This window comes from Nelusetta ayraudi, unplaced genomic scaffold (assembly GCF_046127955.1).
Source record: "Nelusetta ayraudi isolate G7.1 ecotype Tasmania unplaced genomic scaffold, CSIRO-AGI_Nayr_v1 ptg000042l, whole genome shotgun sequence".
In the NCBI taxonomy this organism is placed as follows: Eukaryota; Metazoa; Chordata; class Actinopteri; order Tetraodontiformes; family Monacanthidae; genus Nelusetta; species Nelusetta ayraudi.
Genome location: NW_027466092.1, coordinates 14,719,725 through 14,730,350, shown reverse-complemented (window position 1 = coordinate 14,730,350; position 10,626 = coordinate 14,719,725). Strand labels below are relative to the sequence as shown.

General features: G+C 45.4%; 1 protein-coding gene across 9 annotated transcripts; it reads right to left on the bottom strand.

The window, feature by feature from the left end:
- Positions 1-23: 23 nt before the first annotated feature.
- On the bottom strand, positions 24-10,222 carry csnk1e (casein kinase 1, epsilon). Of its 9 annotated transcripts, none has more exons than XR_012927750.1 (11): positions 10,200-10,222; positions 8,301-8,398; positions 8,105-8,215; positions 7,241-7,389; positions 6,000-6,228; positions 5,684-5,854; positions 4,448-4,596; positions 4,070-4,268; positions 2,794-2,939; positions 1,738-1,830; positions 24-1,430 (listed from the first exon to the last, which is right to left on the bottom strand). XR_012927750.1 is itself a non-coding variant. In XM_076034740.1 (11 exons), exons 2-10 carry the CDS (start codon positions 8,374-8,376, stop codon positions 1,771-1,773), a joined length of 1,263 nt encoding a protein of 420 aa, XP_075890855.1. In that variant the 5' UTR covers positions 8,377-8,398; positions 10,200-10,222; the 3' UTR covers positions 24-1,427; positions 1,738-1,770. The 9 variants fall into 9 exon arrangements, 7 of the variants coding, with proteins under 7 accessions (XP_075890855.1, XP_075890856.1, XP_075890857.1 ...); XR_012927751.1 differs by having other exon boundaries at positions 1,749-1,830; XM_076034740.1 differs by having other exon boundaries at positions 24-1,427; positions 1,738-1,803.
- Positions 10,223-10,626: the final 404 nt, after the last annotated feature.

Genomic DNA, 10,626 nt, shown 5'->3' with positions numbered 1-10,626 from the left:
AATCACTCACACAACTCAGCATGTAGGCTGCATATATTTTAATTGACTCAGAAAATATACACAAATATCAGTAATAAAGAGAAGCATGGTGGAGAAATGTACAGGACATCAGACGTTTCATTCCACTGTCATCATCCCAGTGTCGTGACAAGCCCGGGGGTCAAAGCTTCAAATATTAACAACCTGTCTGTCATTGCCTGCCACAACACAAAGCAAAGACGTGCACATCTGGCCGACTCCAAAGGCTATTGGTTAAAAAGAAGAAAGCTTCATTTGTTTCCTTCCCCAGGGCTGTCAGTGAGCTATCAGTTGTACACTTCTCTCTATCTCCCAATATTTTAAACAATCCGTATGTCTCTCCTTATCTACAGATTTTACATGAATGATTACATGGAGAAAAAAAAGCAAAAGGAACTGAGAAATACAAGTGTGACTCCAGGCTTGTCGACCAACAAGATCCCACAAGTTTCAGTTTTTTCACACCTGGAGTTAGAAGCTGCACTAAAGCTTTTAAATCCGATCCTATCACACAATCAACATGGCTTTCCGTTTATCCTGTCCTCTAACTAATTCTCAAGAGCGCCTCCATCTTCCCCTGCAGTCGGTGAGAGCAAGTGTGCAGCAGAGGAGGCTGCACACTTAAAGTCTCCTGTCAGGCCCGCAGTCTGCTGGGCGCTCTAATGCAAAGCTGAAGGTAAAATAACCTTTTGTGACGATAACACACAGAAAGACACAGACATTTATCGACAAAAGCTGCCTCACTCCGACTCACAAGTCTCACATTCATTTGCCAATCGCCTTTTCTCTGTCGTCAACCATTCATCAGTTGAGATACACAGTTCCAGGCAGATACATATGTACATATCAAGGGCCTGAATACATTTGTTTGCCTCTGCAAGTGTTTACTAGATTATTTAGAATGGAAATCACCATAAGCAGCAGCTGTTGGCTTTCAGCACTAGCAGTTTTTTTCTCTCTTTAATTGCAGGTGTAAACCACAGAATAAATGAGATTTAGTCCGTTTTGTGCAGTTTGATTCTTTTGTTAATGCTTTTCTTTTTTTCTTTTTTTTTTTAAGTCTGTTTTGTTTTTGCAAGTTGAGCCTCTGAGTTGACGGGCAGCTGAACGAGTAAAGAAGGGTTGGAGCCCACCTCCCCCACACCTTTGCTGTTACGCCTGGACCCCTGGATAAAGCAGTAACCAAGTGGCTCCAGCCGGGAGTCAGTTTGTTTCGTTACTTTATGATGAAAGTTTTCCCTTACAGCCGCTGCGGGTCGCGTGTGTTCACACAGACAGCACACTGACACACTGCCGTGGCCTTCGTCCTACTCTCTCAGCGGCTGCTCCGTGCCCTCCTCAGCCCTCCTCCACTCATTCATCTTCTCATTCATCCTTTTGAAAAGTGAGGGGTGCTTGACGCCCTGCAGCTGCTGAACCGTGAGAGAGAGAAAACAAGAGACACCGGTCATGCCACTTTACGATTAGAATGCTGAAAATAAATGTGTTTGACTACACACATGCACAATATACACGCAAAGATTGTGGCTGCTGTGTTTTGGAAAGCATCGCAAAAGTAAGTGGATGTTCATAAGACAATACAATTATTGGAGAAAAATAACTTCTTAAAAATCTCACATTTATGGTAAACCAAGCACATTATTTTATCTTTTCAAAGTTTCTACTATTAAAAGGCACCTTAAGGACTTGTTTCCATGTGTGTGTATGACACGTCCATACCTGCCACTGACCTGTGGGCCAGTCGAATGTCGATCACTTGGCCAGGTGTTCAAACGGCACGCTGACCTAAGCACAGGGGGAGAGATGAGAAGCCTGAAGAAAATCAAAGGCAGAAGATGGCAACTTGAATAATGTGTTTTAACATGCGAGCCCTTGGAAACCCAAAGCTTTCCCAGCAGTGTGGCCCTGCAGCCGTTCAGCCAGACAGGAGCACAATAATAGATATAATATATAAACATCATAATAACACATTGTCTTGAATAAGGGTCATCCACTTGATCAAACTGCCAAACCTGAATCATGTGATTCATAACGAATTATTTCCTTAATATTATTAGTAATAATAATATTTGGAGTGTCTTGTGCCACCAGCAACAACAACAGCAAAAAACTCTCCCCTTCTCATTATTACACGGGTCGCAGTAACTGAGTGGTGGCAATGCTCAAATATTTTTTGAACATTAATATTTCCAGGATGAAGTCATGAAGAAGGAATTTCAAAGGCAAACATAGCCAAGAATCAGGCTATGGAATGAGAATTCATCCACCTTTTTCTGTTCAATTCACATTTTCACTGTTAGAAAACACGATATCTAGGAGTGCAATTATGACACATGTATTTATAATCTGAAATAACATCTGTCAAAGCTGTGCCAATGATGACGTGTGAAGCTAACATGAAACATCTTAACAACATGACAGTATTGTGTATGTGTTGCCCATTGGCTCAATTTTACATGTCACTACACAAAGTACAAATAAATGAAAGGCATAAAAACAGCTCCAAATAATTTGTCGAGATCTACAGCAGTAGTTGAAGATAAGGCCACTGTAACATCTGTTAATCTTATCACATTGTGCGTACAGTAACTACTTTTGACCTTTAAGTTTCATTTATATTTTGTCTGCTCATAAGAAAGTGCATCTAAAAAGCATCATTTCAATAAAAGCAAAGGCATCTACAGAACGCTGTGCCTGGGAGACGCTCCTGTGTGTGTGTGTGTGTGTGTGTGTGTGTGTGTGTGTGTGTGTGTGTGTGTGTGTGGCTCTCCGCACCTGCGACGCAGTGATGCGCGACTGGTCGAGGCGTGCCGTGAGGTCCGAGGAGGAGACGTTGGCAGGGGCTCCACGGTGAAGCCTCATGGCCACCTTCCTCTCCCGCTCGGCTCGCTCTGCTCTTCCCGCCTGAGGAGAGCGGTTCCCTGCACGTTTAGAAGCAAACAGCAACTGTCATTTTTTTAGATCCTTTCTGTTCCTCCGACATTCCGGATGAGCTGAATCAAAGGCAGTGTTACATCAAAGAGTTCACAACTAAAAGAGCATATTTAGCCCTTTGGTTACAGCCTCCCACACAAACACTATTCCCGCTAAGATCTGTGCTATGCTCGACCTTCTATGTGTCTTTTGATGGGGACAAAAAGACGGTGCAGAACAGATGTCTAGGGGTGTTGTCACTAACCTGGGAGATGTGTCTGTGCCCTTTGTGATATCACAAGGGTCACCAGAGTGTTAAAGGTTAAGTATGTAATATTTGGAGATGTTGAAAAAGAAAGAGCGACATCAAGTGGTTCCATTTTAGATTGCAGCACTTTCACTCTCCCTCCCCCTCCTGAGCTTGCCAGGGAACTCCAGTGGCTGCGCACCTCAACTTGGATACTTCAAAACCAGGCTTCCTGGCAGCTAACCGGGAGCAAGACTACGGTGGCCGACAAGGACCAAACACAATACAAAAGTCTAATGCGCTTAGTTGGCAAAAACAGCTGCAGGCATGGAAACGATGCAAATTCACAAATACAAACACAAGTCTAAACAAGATACAAAAAGGGGATCGTGCTGCAAACGAAAAAAAAAACATAAAAACATGGACTTAATCATCAAATGCGCTGAAAACGGAGAAGCGAAGCAAAACATAACAGACGCAAAACAAGAAAACACATGCAAACAAAAAAAACGCTGCATAAACCAGTCACTACAACAGATGTGCTCCAAACCTGCAGGGGGCGCTCGTAGCGGAAGAGCTCAATGGAGAGACACACAGGTAGACCGAGGACGGCTGACTAGAAAGTTTCTTGTAGAAACTGGTGTAAAATATACTCAAATAAAAGTCACACTAGCGTGCTAGGCCGTACCTTCCCACTGTTGTTTGAAACACCGTCAGTCACCCGTCCTACACTTTTATTCATGTATTTATGGGCAGTATATTAAGCTTTGACCAATATAAAAATCATAAATCCAGCCAAATATTACACACTGGACCGTTAGAACACACGCTGACAGGCTGAAGAATGAATTGAGGGAATTTCACACATAGGGATGTTTTAAAACTACTGACCTGACTGTTGGATCCCACGTGTGGCCGGGTTGGACGGCGCAGCATCCCCCTCGTTCCTTGCTCTGTTGGCTGCTGAAGGGTTCTGGCCAGGTGGCAGAGCTCGTCCTCCGCCGCCTCTCTGGCCTCCTCCTGCTCGCTCCTCGCCGTCCTTCCCGTCCCTCCTCTCCCTCTCTCCGTCCTCCGTCGTCCTGCTCGCGCCCTACGGAGCAGAGGAACGGCACAGATGTGAATCAGACAGCGGGTGGAAACGATGCCCAATGGCGTGTGTGGGGGGGGGAGGGGGGAAGCAGTGAAATACAGCTTTAAAACCGGAAAACAGGAACTAGCATTTGTAAAGCAACAGCGGCAGGTGTAAAAGACCTGGAGGCGGTGACTCACAAACTTCAGCATGTTCCAGTCGAAGACGTAGTCGTAGGAGAAACCCTGTCGGTGGAAAAGATTCCTGAAGAGCTGCCTGAGATAGGAGTAGTCTGGCTTGTCGTCGAAGCGCAGCGAGCGACACAGATTCAGGTAGGTGGAGAACTCGGCTGCCAAAACCCAAGAGGAGACGACATGTGGATGTTACAAAGACGGTCTGGACTTGACAAAATGCGACTAAAGCCTTGTCACACACACAGAGACACACACCCACGTATAGAGGCTTACAGAAGACATTTTCTTCAACTTCCAGTCAAAAAGGTTCCCCATAAACACTGACTGTACCCTGAAATCATCTCAACTGCGAATGAACTTGTCAAGAGATGTGAGGCACATGCCACAGCAAGAGGTGGCGCTGTCATCTCCGAAGCTTAATGACACGTTTGCCAAGCAGAACCCCAAGAGACAATCAGTGCAGGCACATCAAGAGGAAAAGGAGGAATGGACTGACAACCAGGTTCAACTTTGTGAACACTGAGAGTGTTCGAGAGCCGGTGGCAGTTAAAATCCCACTGAGCTGCACAGCTTGTCACTCAAAACTCAAATCACACCAAAGTCATAATAACTCCACCCATTAGTTCTCACTATCTTCATTTCCCCCAAAAAAGTTCAAATATTTGAAAAGATTTCAGTTTAACTACATTAGACCTGAAGAACATTCAAACAAATGTATGATGTATTTGTTAATGTTAATCTAATTTATTATTATTTAATTCTTATATTATTTGTCTGCCTGTATAGCATATATTGAAACATTAATGGATTGTATTCTAAAATGTTAAAAACCTTACTGTAGGTTCCATTAATGGTGTAAGTAGGTTGGGGAATCAGTAAGTCATTCATTTCAAATTGTTCATGTTTTGTGATCTTGGTCAACCTGGTAATTGTGTCCTGTGTAGAATCAATTTACCCAAACCTTAACCACAAATAAATTCTGAGTAACAGTGTTCCACCCTTCAACTCTTCAAAAGGCCTCTGTGAGCTAATGTAGCAGGAGACTACCCACCCCATAAAAAAACACCAATTTCCTCTACAAACTGCACACACTCAAACAGTAAAGCAGTGTTTTCTTAAAATCCCTGGAAGGATTTTTCCAACAGCTCAGTTTTTAGCAACCAAAAGAAGAAAGACATCATGTAGAAAAAAAAATGAAAAAAATCATCCACAAAAGCACAAAATGAGTGCAGACTGACTTACATGGGTAGCCTTTGCACAGCACTTCGATGGGGGTGGACATTTTCTTCTCGCTGATTCTTTCATACTTCTGCCTCTTGGTGGCAGCCTTGAGGCCCTGCCAGGGCAGAGAGCCCAGGTTAAAGTACATGAGGACGTAGCCGAGGGACTCCAGGTCATCTCGCCTCGACTGCTCTGTGGGGGTCATAAACAGATGAAAATAAAAATTACACGCAAGAAGCAGAAAAGGAAATACGCCGAGGCGGCGAGAGCACGGCGGGGATCAGGAGTCTATTTGGTCATCTACAAGGCCACACTCGGGTGAGCTGCACGGCCTCACCGATGCCCAGATGGGTGTTGATGGAGGCGTAGCGAGCGGTGCCTGTGAGGTTCTTGTTCTCGCGGTAGGGGATGTGCTGGTGCGTTCGGGCGTCACGGTACTTCTTGGCCAGGCCAAAGTCGATGATGTAGACCAGGTTGCCCTTCTTGCCCAGTCCCATCAGGAAGTTGTCGGGCTTCACGTCTCTGTGGATGAAGTTCTTGGAGTGGATGTATTCGATCCTGCTGATCTGAGGCACAGAGAAACAGGAGAACTAAAAGGTTCAACACATGGAAACACAGAAGTAAGATGCAACAACAACACGCTCTTTTATATTTACAGTTTCTTTATACTACACATTTTTCAGACTTGTATTTTTTTATGTAGACCTCAGTGGCGCAGTTAATTAATTATCCAAAACTTCTATAGATCTCCTGAGAACTACAGATTTAACCCTCTGTTTGCAGCCTCGTAAATTAAGTCTGTATTAACTCCCTGCAACAAAAAAAAAAAGGCTTTGTTGTAATTTTTTGAGGTAACTTCCTGTTTGGAAGTGGACAAACCAAGAAAGCCTCAGAGGGTGGAACAAACACATGACTGGAGGCGGCGTCTTTGACCTGTGAGAGCCATCACTGATGGATCAGTGCCCTCTGTGACATCAAAGGGGGCTGAATTCCAGAACTGCATCTTTCAACACACACTTTCTGAGCAGTGGAGCGAGAAAAACAAAAGAAAAGGATTGACTCTTCTCTCCCCTGGAGAGTTCACTGACAGACTGGAGACATGTTATCTTCAGAAAACACAGGTAGAGTGAATTTTACCATGCAGGAAGCCGAAAACAAACCTTCCAGATGTGGGACTTTGACAATCACCGTGGCTGATCTTGTGAAATGGATCTGGTCTTTTATGTTGCCTCTATGTTCCTGACCTGAACTCAAGCGGGTTTCTAAGGAGAACCTTAACGGCAGATAGTGAGGAGATGACCTCTGTATCCACACAGAAACTAAGGCTATGGAATTTAATTGAGAATTTAGTCTCCAATTGATCCTTTTAGTTCCAGGCCAGAAGAAAGCCTCGTGCCATTATTCACTCAAATCACTGTGACTCCTGAACCTGAGGTCAATTCACCGCATCATGGACAAACCAAAACAGTCCGCTCAAAGAGGTAAGCTCTTTATGTAAGACTAATTAGTTTTTCTCTGGAGAAGCACCCCCTCACCCCACCCCGGCCCCCCTTGGGGCTGGATTGAGTAAAGCCGCACCATCTGATCGGCCAGCAGCAGGACTGTCTTCAGGCTGAACTTGCGAGAGCAGAAGTTGAAGAGGTCCTCCAGACTGGGGCCCAGCAGCTCCATCACCATCACATTGTAGTCGCCCTCGGCCCCACACCACTTAATGGATGGGATTCCCACTGAGGATACAGAGGAGGATATAAATATAAATATATAAAACATAACATATAAATATGAACATGAATACATGTATTTGACAAAAGATAAAACATAAGTCTAATTTATAATTTAGAGAATAATTTGATCATTTTATTCACTCTCTTATCTTATTGTTATCTTTTATCATCAGTTATTGAAGTCTCACAGTCCTGTGGTCTATTGCTAGTTTGCAATCTATGTTTCCATATGTTAATATATACACACTTCCAATCGCAGAGATTGCATCTTTTTTTTTTTTTACGTTGTCAAATAACATGACAACTTATTATGATGACTTGTCATGAAAACCCCATGCCGATGTCTGCTCTGGGCTACTTTGGATTCACTGTGGTGCGATATGGCCACAGAGTATTGATGACTGTAAAAAAAAAAATGTATTCATGACAGACTTGATTTGTTTGTTCTTTCAAATAAGTAATTTTCTAAAACAGCTTCACAAATTTTGTTTTTCCCATTGGCCTGCATCACATGTGGAATTCATACTACAAGATCAATCAAGTCAAAAATGCGCCTTGCATCCCTGATTGATCCTGAATGCATTTTGCCATGTCCCTGTAAAAACAAAGCTGTAATCATTCACCCTCCAGCGCTCTTTAGAAGCTCACAGCCCCCGCAGCGGCCCTCCAGTTTTCACCCATGTTCATAAACTCTGAAACGTGTTGTTGTGCTTCCTACCTCCTCCCTGCATCATCTTGTAGAATTTGCTCTCGATGTGGAGCTGAGGATGTTTGGTCTTTACACATTCTAGTTTGATGGCTACTTCCTCTCCTGTGGCAATGTTAGAACCTAAGTGCCAAAATAAAAGAGAGAGATATTAACTGTACAGCCTGGTAATGAATTAACACAATTCAAAATAAAAAAGAAATCTCACCAAGGTAAATATCTCCAAAGGAACCGCTGCCGATCTTCCTCCCGAGGCGATACTTGTTCCCAACTCTCAGCTCCATGGCTCCTGAGTTTCTACACTCACTGCACAACACACACACACACACACACACACACACACACACACACACACACACACACACACACACACACACACACCTCATCAATCACTGATAATCAATAGAATAAAAAAGACAGTGGTGGTGCAAAGCTGCAGACTTGTAACTAAATGACAAACGACTGAACCACAACAGCAGTGATGTAATGGTGCCTGAGTCGAGGTCCCTGGAAAGTGGGTAAAAAATAAATAAAAATACATTGCTCATTTTTCAGCCACGTCTCGTGTCTGTGTGAGCAGAACATGTTCCGCTATGCAAAGCGGAGTGCAGCCACTGTGGCTGTGCCACCTTCAGGGGACAGAACCTGATGAGGTGTCTGAGGAGGACAACCATGTAGGACAGTCGGGTCTTTGCAAGGCGCATGCATGGGGAGGCAGGAGGAAGCCGGCGTGCAGTTACAACATGATTTATTCAGAGCTGCGAACGCAACCGCTTCAAAAAAAAACAAAAAAAAAAAAAAACACCGTCAAAGCAGTCTGCAGATTTGCACCAAGTCCCGATTCTCGAGCACCAGCCGCGATGACAACACTGGAATGAGTCACGTTCGCCTCACCCATCACGCCCGTCAAAGCGCCCGTGGAATATAGGCTTTAAAAGAACGGGGGGTGCAGCAGGTAAGGCTGAGCCCCGCCAGGCGCCAAAAAAATGGCTTTGCACAAGTTCATTCTAGCCCTGCGCCAAACAAAAACCACCCTACATCCATTGCACTGGGTCAAACAAGGCAAAGCAGCGCCACTGCCGCACCAACCCTGCTCCATGAGGTCTCCCCGCACCTCCCATGTCTCCTCACAGCATCAAGACAGCTGCTCCTGCGGCTGGGCTTGCAAAACTACGGCTCGCCGATGCTGCAAAGTGCCGCAAAAATGACGAAAATAAACCCCCCGCAACCCCAAAACAACAACCAAAAACAAAAACAATACTCCAAGTGATCAGAGATAGCTCGGGAGAAGAGGGAGGATAAAGCGAGCAAGGCAACACGCTGGTCGTCACTCACTGAGGATCGAACGTGCTGCCAACCCCCATAGCCGCGCCCTCCGCCAGGCCAGCAGCAGGTAGGAGCCTCGGCCAGCGGCGTTCCGCGACGTGACGCCGTGTGGACTGGATTTCAGTCACCTGAGCCCACCCCCGACACACACACACACACACACACACACACACACACACACACACACACACACACACACACACACACACACACACCTCCCCCGTCGACAAACGCCCCTCAAACTACCCACCTCCTCCTCCGGGCTTCTCTCTTCTTCTCGCCCACCAACTCAGGACTCTGGACCCCGGACAGCAACGCTTGGACGCGGCTTAGGACGGCTCATAACCTCGGACCCGGAAGGGCCAAGACCCCCATCCCTTCCCCCAAAAAGCCAGCTGGACCACCCGCCCTAAAAAAACAAAAAAACAACAACAACCCAGTAACAAAAAAAACCCTGTACCGCCGACAGGGCCGAGCCGAGCCCGGGGCAGTGTGGAAGATTCTCCCCGTAACGACGCTTTCTTCTGGGGGAAGAAGAAGAACCAAACCCCGCGGAATCCAGACAGTGAGCTCCTTCTTCGTCTCCCTGCTCACACGCCCCCCTACCCGCCCAACCAGCCCTCTCTCTCGCTCAGTTTGCCATTGACAATATCAATGATGTCATACGCAGACTTGGACGAGATGCCCGGATTGACTTAAAGTCGCCGCTCCGCAGCGGCGGGCGGCATCTGCTGCTCTCTGCAGGCGTGAACAGGGGGGCGCAGCGGAGTGACACACTCACCGCCCACCGGTCCGCTCTCTCCGCATAAGCACAAAGTAGAGCACGGATACGTAATCCGAGCAGTCACAGTCTATCTGCTTAGCAAACAGTGAGCCACCAGAGGGCGATATAACAGCTAGCCTTGAGTTAGCTTTCATTAGCCACGACGCTAGCATCAAAGTACTTTTGTGTTAAATTTGCGGTGAAACCAGAGCATTAAAAATGATTATATTATAAAAAAAAAAAAAAAAAGGATTCGGATATTAACACTGAATATTAAGACTGAACATACCAATGACCTCCTGATGTCATCACCCAAACGTTAATCATGTGTTCCTCCGACCTTAATAAAATTGGTAAATGAAATTCAATTAAACATTATCTGGACAGAACACATATCAAAGGAGACTTTTTAAAAGGTTTAGTTCCAAGTTTGACAGGAAACCAA

What these genes read in the sequence shown, in the direction of transcription:
- csnk1e (XM_076034744.1), bottom strand. Translation starts at nt 9,456, where the DNA reads ATGGGGGTTGGCAGCACGTTCGATCCTCA. An exon ending in GGCAGCACGTTCGATCCTCA is followed by an intron (nt 8,399 to 9,427) that starts GTGAGTGACGAC and finishes TGTGTTGTGCAG; the next exon opens with TGAGTGTAGAAACTCAGGAG. An exon ending in CGCGCATCACTGCGTCGCAG is followed by an intron (nt 1,804 to 2,793) that starts GTGCGGAGAGCC and finishes CCCTGTGCTTAG; the next exon opens with GTCAGCGTGCCGTTTGAACA.